Source organism: Polyodon spathula, chromosome 21, assembly GCF_017654505.1.
Source record: "Polyodon spathula isolate WHYD16114869_AA chromosome 21, ASM1765450v1, whole genome shotgun sequence".
Lineage (NCBI taxonomy): Eukaryota > Metazoa > Chordata > Actinopteri > Acipenseriformes > Polyodontidae > Polyodon > Polyodon spathula.
This window is the reverse complement of record NC_054554.1, coordinates 22624433-22645413: the sequence shown is the minus strand read 5'-3', so window position 1 is coordinate 22645413 and position 20981 is coordinate 22624433. Positions and strand designations below refer to the sequence as shown.

At 35.0% G+C, this 20981-nt stretch overlaps 1 protein-coding gene across 1 annotated transcript; it reads right to left on the bottom strand.

Annotated features, from left to right (window-relative positions):
- Positions 1–4207: 4207 nt before the first annotated feature.
- Positions 4208–19889, bottom strand: LOC121296243 (putative uncharacterized protein MYH16). The gene is made up of 3 exons (XM_041221586.1): positions 19766–19889; positions 5491–5655; positions 4208–4219 (listed from the first exon to the last, which is right to left on the bottom strand). Exons 1-3 carry the CDS (start codon positions 19847–19849, stop codon positions 4208–4210), a joined length of 261 nt encoding a protein of 86 aa, XP_041077520.1. The 5' UTR covers positions 19850–19889.
- Positions 19890–20981: the final 1092 nt, after the last annotated feature.

Genomic DNA, 20981 nt, shown 5'->3' with positions numbered 1-20981 from the left:
AATAGTGCTTATGGTTAAGCTGTGTGTAATGAATAATATTAAGATAGCAAGTTAAGTAACACACTTTTTTTTCACACAGCTATTTAAAAAGTAAGTTATTTCAAATTAAATTCTTTTTTTTTTTACTGTCCCTTATGACGTTTGCAATAATTCGGAGTGACTCTTATTGCAATTACTCAAATACTCAAAGTATGGTAAATTATTGTGTTTAGAGTTAGGATTAAGGTTAGAGTTACATTTAATCTTAATTCTTGAGGACACGGTTGGGTAATCTAACAGTTTTCAGGTTTATGGCAAATGGCAATTCCTATCTGAATAAGGAAGATGGTTGAAATGGTATTTCTGTTCGATAGTGTTTGAACCAATTGTTGATTTGGGTGCTGTGCTGAATGATATCTAGGTTTGAAATAATTTACCTGTTATAGCAATGTATTTGCTTTTAGACTGCAAGTGATAACTCTCTATGTATTGTTCATTAATACTGACTGACTGAATGGTGAGCTATAAAAACCTGTAAGTTGGATATAGGCACAGTTTTCCAGCATGGACCTAAAGTAGGGGGCTCGTTAGAGAGTGGTACCAATAAGGCAAGTTGTAACATTTGATTGCTAACTTCTTGTGCAATAACCAATTTCATAATATTTCAAGCCGTTTATATAGTGTCTGGTATATATATATATATATATAATATATATATATATATATATATATATATATATATATATATATATATATATATAATATATATATATAGGGGTACCTAAGGGGTAAGGAAGGATAGCTCATATATTATATATGATATAGGTATATATATTATATAATATATATATATATATACAGTGGCTCTCAAAAGTATTCACCCTCCCTTGGACTTTTCCACATTTTGTTGTGTTACAACATGGAATCAAAATGGATTTAATTAGGAGTTTTTGCCACTGATCAACACAAAAAAAGTCCATAAAGTGAAAAATAAAATCTACAAATTGTTCTAAATTAATTACAAATACAAAACAGAGAATAATTGATTGCATAAGTATTCACCTCTTTGAATCAATATTTGGTAGAGGCACCTTTGGCAGCAATTACAGCTATGTGTCTATTTGGATAAGTCTCTACCAGTTTTGCACATCTGGACACTGCAATTTTTGCCCATTATTCTTTGCAAAATTGCTCAAGCTCTGTCAAGTTGGATGGGGACCTTTGGTGAACAGCAATTTTCAACTCTTTTCCACATATTCTCAATTGGATTGAGGTCTGGGCTTTGACTGGGCCACTCCAGGACATTGACCTTTTTGTTTTTAAGCTACTCCAGTGTGGCTTTGGCTGTATATTTGGGGTCATTGTCCTGCTGGAAGATAAATCTTTTCCCAAGTCCCAGGTCTCTTGTAGACTTCAGCAGGTTTTCCTCCAGGATTTTTCTGTACCTTGCTGCATCCATTTTGCCCTCTATCTTCACGAGCTTTCCAGGCCCTGACACAGAGAAGCATCCCCATGGCATTATGCTGCCACTACCATGCTTCACGGTAGGGATGGTGTTCTCAGGATGATGTGCGGTGTTAGGCTTGCGCCAAACATAAGGCTTAGGGTTGAGGCCAAAAAGCTCTGTTTTGGTCTCATCAGACCATAGATTTTTCTTACACTTGGTGTGAGTTTTTTTCAACAATGGCTTTCTTTTTGCCACTCTCCCATAAAGGCCAGTTTTGTGAAGCACCTGGTCTATTGTTGCTGTATGCACAGTGTCTCCCAGCTCAGCCGTGGAAGAATGTAACTCCTTTAGAGTTGCCATAGGCCTCTTGGTGGCCTCCCTGACTAGTGCCTTGTCACCTGGACACTCAGTTTTTGAGGACGGCCTGTTCTAGAGCTCCGGGGGATATTCAATGCCTTGGAAATGTTCTTATATCCTACCCCTGATTGGCGCTTTTGAAGAACCTTATTCTGGATTTGCTTTGAATGTTCCTTCATCTTCATAATGTAGTTTTTGTTAGGAAATGTACTAACCTCCCAGAGACAGGTGTATTTAACCTGAAATCATGTGAAACACCTTAATTGCACACAGGTGGACTCCATTCAATTAATTATGTGACTTCTAAAGACAATTGATTGCACCAGAGCTTATTTAGGTGTGTCATAGCAAAAGGGGGTGAATACTTATGCAATCAATTATTTTCTGTTTTATATTTGTAATTAATTTAGAACAATTTGTAGATTTTATTTTTCACTTTGACATTATGGACTGTTTTTTGTGTTGATCAGTGGCAAAAACTCCTAATTAAATCCATTTTGATTCCATGTTGTAACACAATAAAATGTGGAATAGTCCAAGGGGGTGAATACTTTTGAGAGCCACTGTATATGTTCCTCTAAAAGCTGATTTATTTGTTTTATAAGCACTCATATAAAATATAAGCCAAAACAAGCCACAGTTATGTCTGAATAATCCTGTATCATTAGTGGTTTAGTTTTAAAGGCCCCTAGTTTCTATTTAGTATAAGTGCGCTTTTTTTGAGGAAACTAGGTCTGTAAACCAGAGGTTAATGTCTGTCAGATATCCACTGGTGTGGAGAGATCTGCCCATTAAAATTCAGCAAGTGACAAGTTGTTGGACTCCTTCATTGCTCAGATTAAAAAAAAAAAGTCTGGAGGCTTGAAATATCTTGAAATATCTATATCACCACAGTGAAATAGATACCACTTTTGAAGCTTAGTGTAGTCACTCCACTGCACGATTTTTGCAATTGGGAGATGCCCTGCATTAGATACAGACAAGCTTCTGTGTATACAACCCCTGGTTATAAGAGATGGCTTCTTGTTTGGTCTCCCCCTGGCTGCAAAATGTGTAGTATACTGTATTTTATACTAACCTTAATACATTTGCCTTAATACATACTACTACAAACTAATATAAACAGCAATATTAGGAATATATAAAAGAAACATAACAGACAAACAAAGCAGACATACTTTAAAATGATATATTTTAAAATGATGTACATATTACAAAGTACATTCAATCAAAACATTTTTATCATACAGTTTAAAAAACAAATTAGGGCTGGTTGCATATATAGGTATACTATTGTAAGGTATAGTCTTTTATAATTGTCTAATGAATGTATTTCATTTTTGATAATAGTGCATCATTTTTAGATCGATATAGTGATACTGTAGTGTAGTATTGAGTTCCAAAACATGCAATCTTTAGGTCCTACTCTGAAAAAAGCTGCCTTACAAACATTTTACTGCATTTGGGAACTTCACAAATGCACACAACTGTTTTGTACCTCACAGTTGGGAAGCCTTTATAAGAAACAAAGTCAGCAGATAAAGACTTCTGTATCATCATTGTTGTTTAATGAAATAAAACAATTAAAAAGCAAGCATAAACCTTAGCGTAGCCCAAAAATAGATAAATAAATACAATAAAAATGTACCTAATGGTTGAGAAATATCACCCTTTTCCTAAACCTGAGGCAAAACAGAGGTAAGGCAGTAATGACTTGTATCTGGTATAGATTAGTTACAGAAATTCCATTAATTGGAAACATGTTGTCTTTCCGAAAGGAGGCTCCACCCATCAATCTCATACGTTACCAGTTTGACCAGTTAAATAGGTCTCTTTGCCCACAAACCCTTGTTGTTTCTTTATTTGGTTCTCCTCCTCCCTGCCTCTACCCTGCAGCATGCCTTTCTAGGGGGAAGGTGGCCTCAAGTGCCACTTGTCCTATCCGCTGGCCGAGCCATTCTTAATCACTGTTTTGCATTCATCTCAGCTCGGCCAGCACGGGGGCAGCTATTGAGCTCCAATGGACAGGCCATGGGCCAAATTGTAATGTGAATGTATTATGTATCTGTGGGTTATCATGTTCATGTCGGGATAACTGTTTGCCAATTATTCATGTGCCATCAGGCATATCTTTCACAACCAATAAATTGTTATTTTTATTATTAAGTGGATGTCTTCTTTCTGAATACAGAGTTCCATGTAATGTATTTTTTTTGTTTCCTGAGCTATAATGACTATAATGTAATTTACAATCTGTGTAATGACTGTAATGTAATTTATATGATCTACTGTTGCAAGTGTTTTTATCTTACCAACAGCTGATCAAAATTTCCTTTATCACAAAATTTACCATCACTATTTAAGCTCTAAATACTTTAAAAACTATATTTACCTTGAACTTCTGATATTTCTATTTTTGATATTTCATTGGGTAACCTGAGGAAAATAAGTCCTTAACATAATTAGAATGGAAAATGACACACATTTTACATTGTATCACTTACACATAGTGCACATTTTATTATTATTATTATTATTATTATTATTATTATTATTATTATTATTTGGATAACATATTGTATTTATTGGGGTCTTACTCTTTCTTATTGTAATAGTCCATGTAGTTGGACTCAAAACTTGTTGTTGGAGGCGGGGCATCATTCAAGCAGGCAGGGAGTGGATTGGCTGGTGCAGAAAGAACTGAAACAGGGTTGGCAGTTTGACTGGCTGGTTTTGAGGGAGGGTGTTGTTTGGATCCAGCTGATGACAGGATTGTGGACCAATTGTGTATTTCCTATTGATTTGCCATCCAGTAGCCGCGAATTGAGTCTTTCGATTACCGTGACCTGTCACAGACACATGATTTAGTTTGTCTCAAGACCAGAATCAGAAAGTATGTTTAAATCATTTTTTTTTTTTTTTTTTGTCAGATTATATGTAGATTAGAATGTCTTTATGCGCAGATTGATTTAAAATTTAATTCACAGTTAAGCACTTCAACGTTCCAGCGGGCATCTATGCAAAATAGAAGCCCGCTAGATCTGGAAGCTGATTGGCTGTTCGCACTCAATCGTTTTCTAATTACCATGTTTTCTAAAATAACTACTTAATACCAGCCTATATATATATATATATATATATATATATATATATATATATATATATATATATATATATATATATATATTACAAATACCTCAAGAAACTATTATAGAAGGCTATAGTGCAGGTGTATGAGTTTAGGGCCAGCCACTGTTAAGATGATTTCTGGCCCCTAGAAATTTGTCTGAACAAACATTGACAAGCATTCAAAATAACGTCATTCCTGTTAATGCCACTCTTACTGTCACCACATTAAAATGCCCTGGAAAAAAATAAAAGTCACATACCTGATTTCCAACCCACTTTAGGAAATAAAAGCATATGAATAGAACGTTTACATTTAAGTTTCCCAAAAGTACTGAAATATACTACAGCAAAAAGACTTTTGCTATATCTGTGTTTTAATACTTATGTTGCCAACTTAATAGTGAATGCATGAAAAGACTATTTTCAAAATTTCTATTTACGTTAAAGTGATCTTAAAAGAGTGTAAAAGGTTTTGGCAACAATTCTATATCATCTATATGAAAGTATATATATATATATATATATATTATATATATATATCTATATATATATATATATATATATATATATATATATACCGCTTGTAATCGAATGAAAACCTCATTCCTTTCTTTAAGCAGTCCCGCATTCTTCTCCTCGAGTTCCTGGACTCTGGACACCAGCTGCCCGGTTTTCTCAATGGCTTTCTGAAGTTCTTCTTTTTCTCTCATCTCAGCTTCCAGACGGTGTGGCAGCGGTTTAACCTGGGCAGCGTAAAAATGAATTTCATTCGTCTTCAGTTCTGTTTGGTTTCCCCAGTTACGGGCCTGACTGATTCATTATTATTACTTTTTTTAAAATAATACACATTTCAACGAACAGTAGAACTTTCATAGCGTTCGATACAACCTATGAAATGTCTTTACATTTCTACAAATGTTTAGTCCTTGTTGTGATTCAGATATATATATATATATATATATATATATATATATATATATATATATATATACTTGTCAAGACCATTATGTTTGCTGAAGTGTTATTTTACTGCATTAACTATAGATAAAGACATTTTCTGATTATTTCCACCTTCTCGGATGATCAGAAAGTTTGCTATCATCGTGCTGCAAGAAATGTAAAAATATATATTTACTAATATTAATATGAACACAACCATGTTAATTTTTACCACACAAGCAGCTGTCTTTGTCTAAAGAATGCAGGAAAAGTAGACGGTGTCTCTTATAAGGACTGCTTGGAATTGATTTGGTTGAGAAAGTTTGTTACCTGCAGAGACTAAACAATGGCAAATGGTTTTAAAATAAGTGTATAGTCCATTAGGTCTTCATGAATTTTCTTTGTACATTTTTGTAAACCAATGCAATGGTTCCCCTTCATGAGATAAAAGACTAATAAAAGTTGCTGTCTTTAAAGGCTTCATGAAATCTTCATGTTCATCTCCTGGTCAATGAATAAGTAAGAGTGTAGCAGTATTTTACAATGTGCCAAATTTCTTGGTGTCTGTTTACTACTTGATTCATAGTTTGCTTGTGGTCAATCTAATTTATTACTTTGCCAGTTTTGTCATTCCTCAAAGGTAGTTGAACCTGTTAGGACACAAGCTTCATTTTTCCTTTGAAACTAGTGCTTGTCACTATGTCAACAGGGGCAACTTGTTGAGCTTTATAACACATTCCATCCTGTACAAAACTATAGTCTTCCAGGTCATTCAATATTTGAATAGTGGATATGCATAGAAAGGCCAGCAGGGTTCCTGGGTAAAAAGGGCAAATAATGGGGGAGATGTAAAGTTTATTCAGTCTTTAATAGTAAAGTTCTCTTTACCCAATTGTTGTGTGACACAATTTTATAGTCTAACTTAATCCAAATGGGTTCTTATGAATATTCATGGTTATTTAAAATGTTTTAAATTCTTTCCATATGATAAATGTATATAAAAAAGATCTCCTGCTGCACAATGTTGAAGCAAAGCCAACACCAAAAACGTTTCAAATGGAACTAATTTTCTTCCTCTGGTTTTTATTTTAAATTTGAACCAGGTTTAAAATGGCCATTGCCACTTTATATTTGTTATTAGCTGATTTATACAGTGTGGGGAATGTTCTGTGGTATAAAATGTGTTAACCCAGTGCGTGTTTAGCACATATTAGAGAAACAGGGATGAAACAGCAATTAACCAACATTTAACAAGATTATAGGTTTGGTCAGCCAGAATTTTACCCTAGGTGTTTCTTGTAATATATTCTTAGTATTAAACTGTTTACATTAAACCACATTTGTTTGTCTTTGTTTACATTTTTATGTTGCTTCCCTGAGCTGCAGTAGAGCAGCTGCTGTAGATAAATAATATCAATAACCTCTTGCTGCTGCTGCAGGTGATAGCAGACTGTGCCAATGTAGGTCACACTCTGACCAGAACTTAAGGAGGACTGTAGCTTTCATTCCTATATGGAGTTATGGGCCACTGAAAAACTGTTTCATTACAATATATCTAGCACTCCTGTGTTTATGTAGTCATATTATTCAATGTGTATTATTATTATTGTTTATGTTTTTAATTGTCTGTCATCTTTTTGTAAGCAACAAAGATCTGTATACATAAGGGCTTTTATTTTTGATGCCATCTGAAAAGTGAATTGACTGGTTCTTTTTAGTATTGTCTGAAAGTTCTATTGTTCAAAAACAGCCATAATGGATTCCTGTAATCCATGTACAGTAAATTACTTAGGTGTAGTTCTAATAAATGGGGATCTAAACAGTGGAACGAATTACTACTGTCCTTAAACCTTACTGTATATTAACATATTGTTAAAGGACGAAAGTATATATTTAGATGATGTTAAACAGAGGGCATTAGTCTCTGGTGCTTGTGTTTATAGGATAAATATCCATTTTCAGGGCTGTTTGAGGAGTGTTTTCAGTTGAAACATATTTCAAAATTGTATATAAACTACTGACTGTTTAGCCTTACTTTCATACAACGGTGTTTATATGTGTAGTGGTGGAGGGAATTTGAAGGGAGGACAGAGACTCTTAAAAAGTTTTCCCTGTTTTACTTCACTAATATTATCCTAATCACTTGTAAAGTAGCCACCGTTTTAGGGATATTGTAAGATTAGCATTTAAACCAGTTTGCTTATATAATGTGGAATGAGTATGTACAGGATGGCAAGGTTCTGGTATTTAAAGGGATCTAAAAATTAAATGAAAACATTGTGTAATTTATATCCCAGGATAGTAAGGAAAGTATTCACCATAGTACATAATAAATCGTGAAGCTTAAAACACTACATTGGAAGTGACTTATATAAACACCAAACTTCAAAATCAACCACTAGTTACATAATTCACCACAGTGCAAGTTGGATCGGTCACATTATTAATTTACAAACATGATTAGCAATGGCATGTCAGGAAATGTAAGAGACAGATGCATCTTTCTCAAGCACAGCACTGTCCATTTGCTATTAATTAATCACTGAAATTATCATTTGAATTAATGTCCAATAATACAAGTTGATGTGAACCAAATAGGAGGCTGTGTGGTCCAGTCGTTAAAGAAACAGGCTTGGAACCAGGAGGTCCGTGGTTCAAATCCCAGCTCATCCACTGACTCACTGTGTCGCCCTAAGCAAGTCACTTAACCTCCTTGTGCTCCATCTTTCAGGACATTGTTGCAAGTGATTCTGCAGCTGATGCATAGTTCGCACACATTTGTCTTGTATCTTGTAAAGCGCTTTGTGATGGTGGTCCATTATAAAAGGTGCTATATAGAAATAAAGATTATTATTAACCCCTAAGCCATTAACTGTAAAGTTGCAGCCCCCTGTTGCAAGTCACTTTCAATCACATGGGCTGATAACTGGTGCTAAATTGACAGGCCATTACTGGGACGAGTCTCCCATGTGATTTTCCTGAAGGACCCAGAAGCAACGAGGAATGGTCACGTGTCACTCCAGAACAATTTACATTCTTGTCACGTTGAACCAGAGCTGCCTTTACTGCCCACGTTTGCCAAAAATCTAAACCCAAAGGTGTTTGAATATGTTTTGTCCACCCTGTGACTTCATTTTAAGGCATGATATCCTTTAACTTGGATCAGAAATAACTTATTTTGTTTTTTGTTTAATGGCAAGGTACAAAGATGATAAGAAAGCCTATTTGAATGGAATGTACCATACTTTATTATGTCATTTTGAAGAAAGAGCCAGAGACAAAGCCTGGAATGAAATGTAAATATTTCAATAAGCTGCACATAAATACAACAAACAGACCTGAGGGCTTCCGGTTTCTGACTTGCATTTTGATTTTCAATTTCAGTCAATCATATGTAAATTGAAGACAACTGGCACAAGCTTGGCATAGTTACTACTAGACTGCTTAGTAAATTTTTAACCTACATCAACCTGCCAAAGCTCAACATGTTTCTACTTGTTTAATGCCAAGCCTAATAATTACAACAGTATAACATTTACATTAATATCTATAATTACATTAAATGAAATTAAAAGTAGGGTTACGTATTAATATAAAGCAAGTACATCAGTCAGTTTTAAAACAATATTATCTATACCTACAGTGTACCATTATAAATGTGACTGAGTGACAGATGTATTTTAAGACAGGAAGACATACATCTCCACAAAAGCACATAGGGAAATAGCAATATAGGTCTTCTGCTTTAAAAATGGTACTATTAAGGAAAGAAACTTAAAATCAGAGGATTGCTGTAGATGGGAGGTTTAGCTCACTACGCTAACCTTATTGGCCAACCAATTCTATATAGACCAAGCTCTTTTCATCTTTCACTAAATGTATTGAAAGCCTTTCTCCTCCACATCCTTTGCATTTCCCTTCTAGGAGTCTTCCATCACCCGGCCATGGTTGACCGCTGACCAACGCTGGAGGTCACACCTCAACTGAGGGCAGTATCCAGGGTGAAACAGTCTAATCATTCTACAATCTTACTACATCTAGCAATGCTGTGCCTCAGTCTTTGAACAGTAAACACACTCTGGTTCAGCTCAAACCATGCAAATTGGCATGCCCTCAATATAAATAAACCATGCAAAGAGCAAGGTGCTCAGGATTATGCTAAGAGAATAAGTAATAGTTGTACTGATGGTAATAAGCAACCCAGTTTTAAGGCCATTTTGATGAATCCATGCCATAGGTATGCTACTCTTTATTTGCTTTGCATTACTTCCTGTTACTTTGTTCAAACATGTCCCAATTAAGCATCCATTCATTTAAACTGATTATGTGTGGTATTTCTGAACAAGAGAATGCAAAGCACTGGAAAGGAAAAAAAGAAGTTTGCCACAAACCACAAAATCTGGGAAAACTTTTTTTTTTTTTTTTTTCCGTAATCTATTGCCTCAAGAAAAAATAAATCTTAAAACAAACTTTGGCAAGATGCTGAAGATTTTTTTTCATTCTTTCTATGAATTGTTGAAGCTAGCTGACAGCAACTGTCGATAACTTTGGAGGAGGCAACAGACAACACACAGTAGAATACTGTAATATATTTACACACGGTTCTGTGTGTGTAAAAATGCAAATGAATGGGGCTAGATTGCAATGTTAAATGTTATTACAGAGTCATTCTTTGTGTGGGGATGTACTGTTTGAGGACCTGGTAAGTTACAAACCAACAGTGTAGACTGCTATGAATGGGATACTTTACAGTGTTCACAGTGAAAGACTTGTCTTCAACACCGAAAAGCTTGATCTGTCTTTTTAGTAGAAACTGGGCCATGGTGTAACAGGGAACACTACAGTTTCAAAGCAAGCTTCTATATTCAAATATTTTGCACAGTGGATAAGAACTGTCATGCCCTTGTACTTCCTAGGTCGTTTCACCTTAGCAATGTCTTCAGGGTAAATTAGGAGGGAAAGAAGCAAGTTGGCTGATGGTAGGAAAGAGCTTCTCATAATGAGTGACATACTTTGCAGCTGTAACTAGTATTGATGCAAGACATTTGCTTTATTTGATTTGAACACCCTGGTGCATTCATGACACCAACAGAAAGACTTCATAACACATATAGCTACATGCAAAATCATTCATAATCACTTTGAAAACCAGCATGTGTAGAGTAGAACATTCAAGTGCATTTCTGTGATTAATAGCCATCTACGCTTTTAGCAGCGTCATAGCAACAAATGTTAAAAAAACATATTTTGAATGCATAAATGTAGGTTTCTGTAGTGATTCATAGCAAGTATTGAGGGTCTAAAGGAATGTCTTCCTAGGTCATTTCACCACGACAGTTTTTGAGTTCAGTCTTGTCACTGGCCGCAATGTATATTGGTCTGTAGGGAAAGCAGCTGTTTGGTCAATAACAGGCAAGAAGACATCATAGAGGATTTAAAGTAAGTGGCTAGTATAGTATGTGCTACTGAAAGTGTTTTTGATGGCTCTGTAGGGAGCATTCTTTCAAAGAATAGCAGCAATCCTAAAACTTGCAACGCCAATACATTTAAGATAAACTCAATGGTACTCTGGGGTCTGACGAACAGAAGATATTCCACCTTGGTCAAGTTCATCAGATACAACCTGATGTCTTTTTTTGAACTTTTGGTTACAACAAGAAAGCATTAATTTGTTATGGGATTTTCTAACTGTTAGCCACATTTACAGATTGTGTGCCAGGCTTGGTTTCCTAGCAACACTGTAAAAGCACAAATGGTGGAAATTGAATCTACTACAACAATGGGGACAGACAACTGTCAATGAAAACATATCATCTGAACAAATAAATATCATAATAGGCCAAAATCAGCTGGGCAAGAAGTCAAACTGATCTGTGTTTTTTCAGTTAAACCAACCATATTAATTGCATTCCGTGGCTATATGTACACATGTCTTTACCATGATTTTTTAAGGTCAAATCATAAAGAAAATAGTAAGTATAGCTTGCTGAGAATGTTTGAGGCAATCTGAGTGTTTGTTTTGCCTGCTGTATTCCACAATATATCACAGATAAACCCAATCTATGTCATCAACCGCACCATTCTGAGTTTTTACTGTTCTCCATATCGGCATTGCTGACATCGCCTGCACAGTTGTACTCGCAGCACATACAGGCCTCACTGCTACTTTTTCCAATGTTGCCCAAATAGTTTCCAGCAATGGTTCCATCCATCTGAAACAATACCATGTTTAATATCTTGTGTTAATGAAGACGAAAACAGGGGACGTGCCATTGTTTCTATGACTATAAAAAGACTCAAGGTTGTTAACCAGCTCTGCTACAACTGTTTTTTATTACTTGCTGACATCACGAAAACATAACTTCTCAGCCAAAGCTTGCTACAGCAATCATACTGACGTCAGTACTTTCATTGAATGCTACTTTTATATATTTCACTACAAAAACTATATCATGTTTCATTGTTGTCTTTCATTGTTTATTATGTCTTATTGTATTATTTTCATTCCACATTCATTTAGCTGGTGCACATTTTGCATATTTTTGTCACGTGATAATATTTTATATTTACTAATCTGCACTCAATGACATCACTCTGGGTAAACCATCCTCCAACTCCCACTTGAATTCACCTTTGAAATGTATTACTTTTATTGGCCGTTTGAATTCTCTCTCTCTCTCTCTCTCTCTCTCTCTCTCTCTCTCTCTCTCTCTCTCTCTCTCTCTCTCTCAAAAATAAATGTAATTTTAACACAATCAATAAATGCTTTTGAATCACATCCTGTTTTCTCATGTTCCCTAAATTTATGACCTGAAATGTTTCAAAATGTGACATGAGTTTTAAGCACAGAAACCGATTGAAATCAGATCTATAATGGAACTTTGTGTTTCATTATACATATAGCATTTAGATAATAAAATAATTTAAAAATTGTAAAGAACTAGCAAATTCAGCATCTAGATTGTATAATATACAAACACATTTCCAAAGAAAAAGCTAGGTATATATACCTTTTTATACATTTTTTCAATTCAAAGCCATCTATCTCAGTTTAATAGCAAACCTCAGCGATGCATCTGAAGTACTGTACTGCATGTGGCTTTTAGTAGAGCTTTCATTAAACTGATGCTCTGTTAAAAGAGTTAATCAAAGTCCAATTATGAGCAGGAGACCTGGGGACAAACAGCTGTGCGGTCAAGGTCGTCTGTATATTTTTAGTCCTGAAGTCATCTCTGATCTGTCTGTCACATATTTAAAGCAGAACAGTTTTGTCCTGGAGGCTCTATGCACATCAAGCTTTGTGTTTACCTTCAGTATTCTCTTTCTCTATGTCATTTAATTTAAGAAATGTTCAGGCTTTTTGTAGACCATAAAAATCTGTACTTATTTAGGCTTTAGCTTTTTAGCACAAAATAAGTAGTAACTTCTGGTATTTTAAATTAAAGCACTTTTGGAGTTCAAGTCAGTAGATGGTTAGTTCAAGTACTGAAATACCTTTTTAATGATACTTTCATATCATATTAGACAAAACAGGCTAGGCAAACCTCTGTTCCTCCAAGGAAATCCAGGAGCGTGTCTGATGAACGGTGAGGTATGGTAATGCTTTTTATTGTCTAGTGCTGCTAGTTTCTGGGTAACATCAATCAGTTGTTGTTTAAGGAATGTCTCTAAATGCCATGGTTTATGGCAGCAGTGAAATGAATTGCAATGAAGTAAGCCATGCAAACAAGGAAAACGACTAAGAACTGCTGGAATGCCCTGTGTTAATATCACTCACATCATAGGGCTTTGACACAGTATGAATACTGTAGCTACTCTTTGCTTATTAGATTACAATACAGTGCCGCGTTTTTAAGAAATAGATATTCCCCCAAATTTCTCCTATATTTTTTCAACTGGAAATATAACTGTATAAAAATGTCCTGGGAAATGTTTAATCTTCCACGTATCCCACACTGCAAGTCTCAAATGTTATTTCAATAGTTTCTTTTTTTTTGTTTTCCATGAATGACTCAATACAGTTTTGGAAGAACTCTGAATAAATGCAAATATCCTAAAAAGAATGTGAAATAATAAATTAAAAAAGCTATTAAAATGAACCTACTTAGTCAGTAAAGTTACATAGTTTTGCCTGCAGGGTGATTCCAAAGAGTTTGCTTGAATTTGCATGGATCTGTGTTAAGAAGTTAAACATGAATTGAAAGAGAGGTTTGCTACCTTGTCATTTTTCGTTTGTTTATTATGGCAGCGTTGTAAAATAATATATCACAGTGTCTGTAAAGGTGTAAACTTTGATTTTATTAAACATTAAATAAAAAATGTCATGTTTTGTATGAGGATCTTGCATAGATTTATTAATTTTTTTAATGTTCCGTCACCCGTAGTATTTTGATGCATTGTAAACCTCTGTCCCTAAATACTGCATATGAAAACTAATACAAATAAAAATGAAGATAAAGATGACTATACATACTATATCAACTATGCTCTTTCTTTGAAAATGTGTATTGCAGTTGAATTAGTTTTCTTCCAAAGAAAATGTGTAAAGGTATATCATTCACAGGATATGTATTATATTGTATGTTCTTGTTTAAATAGCATAACACACAACTAAGACTGTACTCATGAACTACTGGTAAACAATACAAGTTGTTGCTTCTTTAACTTTGCTGCTTGTTTTATGCACGGAATGGCATCTGTACATGAATTCTGACAAATCCTTAATGACAATTGTTTGGCTTTTATACAAGATTTATAATTTACCACCTGGAGATCACAGGATGTGCAATAAATTCCAACAATAACTAAATCCATGCTGTCCAATGCCATCATGGTTTTTCCACAGACATCACTGGTATATCTTGAATCTGTTTTGTAACATGATTGTACAAGTAATGCTGGCAGATCATCAATACAAAATACGCTATTTGTTGTGCTTTCTTCGCAAAAACAGATGTGAAGTCATTTTCCATATCTTTGTATGAAAAGAAAGAAAACAATTTAGAAAGAACCTGTCATAACATGTCCAATGATATTTAAGGCATCTGTGCATGTCACTGGCAAATGACAGTCATTAACCTGTCAGAAGTTCTTAGCATAAACTTGAGTACTTAAAGACGTTCTATAGAAAAATTTAAAAAGGAAAGGCAATCTCTTGCTAAATATTTCTCCATTAAGCTACATCTACTTAAATCTTAGATAGAGGAACACCCAGGTTGATAAGTTGGAATATGGGGATTTTGAATGGCCGTCTTAATCCATTTAAATAGAAAGTGATGTTTCATCTTAATTGTCAACTATTATATAAGAGGGAAGACCTACTGTATTATTCACGATAATATACCTTTAAGTGTACATTTTACACCATCGCATGTTATTGTAAATCTATCAAAATGTATCTATTCTACACAAAATCATTTCTATAATTATTTTAAAAAATGCATTTTACTCTCTCAGTTGTTTCTGCATAGATTATTTTTTGTCATGTTTACTAACTTTTCCAGCAGCGATCATTCTATCATTAGCAGATTCTGCAAAAGCAAACCACAAAATAGAACTAGTTTATACAACGATGGCATGGAGGTGGCTTTCCAGTGTTCATACGCCACTCACTGTAAACAAAATGCACATTCGGGGCAAAATAATACATTTAATATAAATAATATAAATACCAGATATGTACACAGCAGACAGACACACACCAAACAGCATTACATTAAATCATAACTTGTTTCTGCCTGTGCTGCAAAGTAAAAGGAAATATTGAAATATAATGTCAACCTGCTGGTCTTCATATACTAACTGGCACAAAATGGATCCCACAATAATCATAAAATAAACATAGACATCTTACTAATGGTAATACCGAAATAAATAAGTGTCAGGCAGTATATTGGACACCTGTCTGACTGGCATTCAAGCACGGCAGAGTGAATGTGTGCTGCTTAGCACCTCACTGGCAGGACAAACCGACCCCAATTCAAATCGAATTCATATTGTGTGGGTAGTTCCAGCTCTTTAAAAAGAAAAAAAAAACTACATCTTCATCACACACATAATCTTCTGGCTTAGTTTTGGTGTACACTTCAGGTGAACATAATTTACAAAGAAACCCATCAATGAGTGTACGGTTCCTAATAGCTGATTCATCCCAAACATTTGTAAAGTAGGGTCTTAAAGGATCCCAGTGATTCAGTATCAACAACGTGGCTTGGTAACCTATTCCATACACTCACCACGCTGTGTAACAAAATGTCTTCTACACTTCGTCCTAGGCTGAGCGGAGAGTGAGAAATCTCAGTAATCACATCCTCACTCAAAAAAACAGCCCTGTATTGCTCTGAGCTCCTCAGGAGGAGTTAAACTGATCACAGCGTTAAGTGTTTTTATATTCCGCTCTGAACAGCTCAGTTACTTAATGTACCGACTTCTACAGAGCATGCAGTGTATTGTATCTAGACTGTAGATGCCCTAAATTCTAAATTCCATAACCAGATATTCATACACGCAAGGAGTAGTTACTCTAAAGAGAAATCCAATCTAATGGTTTCTAAGTATAACACTGTATATGATGAACAGATGGCAGTTCACAACCTTTTTACATTACATTAAGCATTTCTGAAAAAAAAAAAAATATATATATATATATATATATATATATATATATATATATATATATATATATATATATATATATATATATATATAAGAATGATAAGATGAATTAAGGTTATTTCTGAAAGATCTAGAACAAATGCATTGTGGGTTGAATCAATGCTGATCAGTTTTGCTGACTGGTTTTGTATTATGCAACTTAGGAACAAGTGGGATCTATTTACAAAGCTCATGGGTTATGTAAGTCTGTTTATAGGAGCAAAATATAGTTTGCTATTCATGAAACTGTTCTACACTGCTGTTGTCCTCTTTAACAAGACAGTGGAGACTTTCATGAATAGCAAACATTATTAATAAAACAGAACATTGAAAAACAAACATTAAAAACCTCATGATTTAAATCTTTGTGAATATGGACTATAAAGACAACTAAGCCTGCTCTACATCTAATTCATCTTTCTGAATCTAGGAAAACCAGCTGGATAGAAAATGCACTGCCAAGTATCCTGCATGTGAATGGAAGTGTTTGCCTTATATATTCCAGGAGGTAATTACACTGAAAGAGATATGTTCAGTCTAGGAGACACGGAGCTTGAAATGCCTGCTTTGATCAACTCCTACTGTTACCCTTAATAACTAATAATCCCATAGCTGCAGCTGCTGAACCTCTGTTTTAAGCCTCTAAGGGGGTAGTATACAATATGCTATGTGATAATCTTTGCTTTCACCCACTGACCTATAGATCTTGTCTTGCCTAGGGACCCTAAAAAAAGTAACTTTTCTATCTGGAACAGATTTTTACTGGATTGGGACTAAATCCATTTTTTTTTTTTCAATTTTGAGATTTGAAGTAGAAAAAGCATTCTGGTCTGAATCATTTTTGAAGCTGATAACAGACCTCTTTTGACACCAGCCCCTATAACTATGTGAGCTCAGCGTACTGTCCTGACCTGAACAGCCCCTGCCATTCCATGCCACTCTCAAGCAGAGACTGACAGATATGTTCCATTATTTGTGTTGTGGTTTTTTTAAGAGCCACATTGAAACCCACAACTCCATTGTTCCGGGTTTTCACAACTATACATTTTCTAAGTCTGTTCCAGAGAGTATACTTACTGTATGTTTGAAAATATAAAAACAGCATTACTAGTATGCTGCAGCAAAAATCAAATTAGATTATGTATACACCATAACAGTGATTTTTATTCACAATAATAATATGTTTTGGTCCCCTCTAATATATTTAAAATGCACAAATTCAGAAATGCATGACTAAACTGGTCTCATTTTAAAGTATGTATTCCTACTAAATACATTTATTTCAAGGTAAATGCTTGTGGAATGCAGTATGGTAATACTACCTTAGACTAGTGCATATAGTCAAACACAGACATATGCAATTCAATCTCCTATCTCTCGAAAAGCATGAAAAGGCAACACTGGTCCAGACAGCATACAGGCATACTATGATTTTGCATCTTGGAGCCTTGATTGTTATCTCCACTGGAAATCCCTCATGCCACACACAGTTGCCGATTGATCTCCAGATAAAGTCCCAGCAGCCTGTCACACTACATCAACATCATGAGCACATTTCTCTCAGCATGTATGGAAAAGTGCCAGTCATGGTTTTGTAAATCTGCACAATAATGTTGATGTTTATTGGACTTTACCATATTTTCTATATCTGAGCTTTAACATGCGTTCATGACTATTGCCATTGTATTCCAGTAGGGGTAGAACAACTACTAATTTGGAAAAAGTCGAATAGTTGAAGTAAAAATAGTTGCATAGGCTGATTAGTCCCCTCTTTAAAAATAAATAAAATAATGTTTGGTGCCCTATTGTATACATACAGTTTTGTAACACTGCAGTCTGTGCACTATATTTTAAAACAGCATTTTTTTATGTATTTGTTCTAAAATGTCATTTGACATATTCTTTCAAATTTAAGATGCCTAGAATTTAAGACGCAGCCCAAATTTTCCACCTTTAATTTGGGGAAAAATAAAACATCAAATAAATATGCCTTTACAAAGTCACAACCTCAGTTACACATATGGAGACAGTTTGTGGCGGTCTCCTATCACACAGAGCATTACAGTTATGTGCTGCTTCTCATTTCCAGTCGTGATTACTCACACCTGTTTTTCTCCCAATTTGTGAACTGAGGTATTGCTTGGCATGTACAGGGGTCTGATCAGTATTTCTGATCTGTCCAAGCTGGTATTGTTTGTTAGAAATGCTGAAACTGTAAAGGCTTCTCTTCGAATTCCTCAGGAAGCTAATGACGCATCTTTGAAAATGACTGCCTGTATGTCATGGATGATTCGAGATTGAGCAGTGACATTTTGGTTAGTCTTTTCTTGGCAGTAAGTCATGTTGTTGCTTGTGTACTCAGACAGTTACATATTTGTTCATCTTTTCTCGGTAGTCAGTCATGTTGCTGTTTGTGTACTCGGGTAGTCATGTCTTTTGTTGGTGATTTTAATACATGCATCAGTATACTGTATGCAGGATATTTTTGAGAAGCAAAAAATGGTTAAAAATGTGCATCTTAAATTTGAAGGAATTTCGGTTTGTGCTTCGTATGACGTGTGATTAGTTGATTACCAGTTTCTTTTCTATTCGACTTGTCACTCCTATATTCCTGTTACACTCCCAATTTTTATTTTCTTAATTACAAAATGGTTCTTATTTTAAGACTGTTTTACAATAATAGAAACAAATTAAGGAATGATTTTCTCAAATGATATTAAATGAGGACTCATTTCTTATCTGACTCTAAGGCCAAGACTTTTTGACCATTACTATTTCAGCAATGGCTTTAAAAAGGCTTGATCTAAATTAATTTTTTAACAAAACACAGAAATCTCACAAAATAAGACATACTTGACTGAAGTTTAAAAACTATAAATAAGCAACTCAGGGTGGTAATAACAACTGGATTGTATTATTAACAGTTTCAAACTTTTTAATAAAATTAAAGATTAGGAAACCTAAACCTTATGTTAGGTACAATATTTGTACACAATTTCTTGATTTTGTTTTTAAATATTGAAATGTATTATCAGCATCAAAACTGATCTTAAGTTTATGTGTGCATTGCTTGTGTCTCTGTGTAATGAAATAACACTTGATAGTCCCCATGTGTTCAATGGAAACAATAAGTAATCTGTTATGCACTTTAAATGAAGACAAGCATGTACTGTGAAAGTACTTCCTGTCCCTTTTCATGTCAGACAGAAGACAGAATCATAAAGCGATGCAAACAAAAAGCAAAGTACTGGTTAATCTTACATGCGCCAGTGGCTTGGTTTGGATGCTGATGGTTGGACGGTATTGACGAAAATCAGTCTGGATCAAACAAACTTTCTTCTCCATCCTCAGAGAATGCAACCCCTCATCTTGTGATGGTTAGGCTCCCACAGGAAACGTGTGTTTGGCAGGAGCAGCTCTGTGTTACCTGACCCTTCAGAAATGCTCAGAGACAGAGGGGTGGGAACAATCACTCATAAATACAAGCAAGCCTACCCCCACAGCTCTACTGCATTGAGAAAACCACCCTTTAGCTTACTCTCTTTGTTAACCCACTGTGGACTGCGTAGGTTCCTTATGCATTCCAACAGGCACTTGACTGAATACATAGCAAACACAGGAGAACACCTGTCGTAACCCTGTCAGTATGGTGTAGGCCCTTCAGAGGAACTGAACACAGAGACAGAGCTTTCAGGAGGGAAGAACATTGTGGAACAGATTTATGCCTATACCCCCAAAATGGAGTTTGCTACTATTTTTTGTTACTGGAACATAAATAGATAACATGCTTGGGTTATTTATTTAAGGACTCCAAAGTGTGCCTAGCTGTTTGTACATTGTAGTGTGCAAGGTATATCTGTATGGACTAGTTTAAGTTGTAATCATATAATACCTTATTTGAATTCAAATCATGTAGAACCCACCAATATTGAAATAATCAGACTGGACAATGCTTCTAGTGAATATAAAGGAACAGTTTTATTAGAAATAACACCAAATACAGGAAAAATCTAAAGTGCAACAATTAAAAGTAATACAGAAAGGAAGAATTAAATAAACTAAACAGTACAGAAAAGAAAGTTGAAACAAAGACACCCCACTCCTGATAGTTAATTAGCGATCCAAATCAATCTGTGGGAGATTCCCTTAACCCTTAGCGGTCCATTTACTCAGCGCCTGTCAGGCGCGTCAGGTCCAATTTATTTTCACACGCGTTGTTTATTTTACACGCGCTGTTTAAAAGTTTTTTGTTTTTTTTTTCACAGTAAAACAGGTTTAAAAGGAACTGCATATCAACAGGACACTCAGTACTGCATCTGCAGCCAAGCCCCACCCCTTGTTTGCTGTATTTATCACATACCTCTTCATAGTGGAGCATACTGCTAAATCCTCTCGTGATCACTCATTTTAACACCAAACTCCTCAATAATGTGATCCAAGTCATTATTTTATTATTATAACATCTCAAAAAGCTCTG

Coding starts and splice junctions, on each gene's coding strand:
- LOC121296243 (XM_041221586.1), bottom strand. CDS start 19,849: ATGGAGAAGAAAGTTTGTTTGATCCAGACTGATTTTCGTCAATACCGT. Junction 5,656..19,765: donor AAACCAAGCCACTGGCGCAT/GTAAGATTAACC, acceptor TACGCTGCCCAG/GTTAAACCGCTGCCACACCG.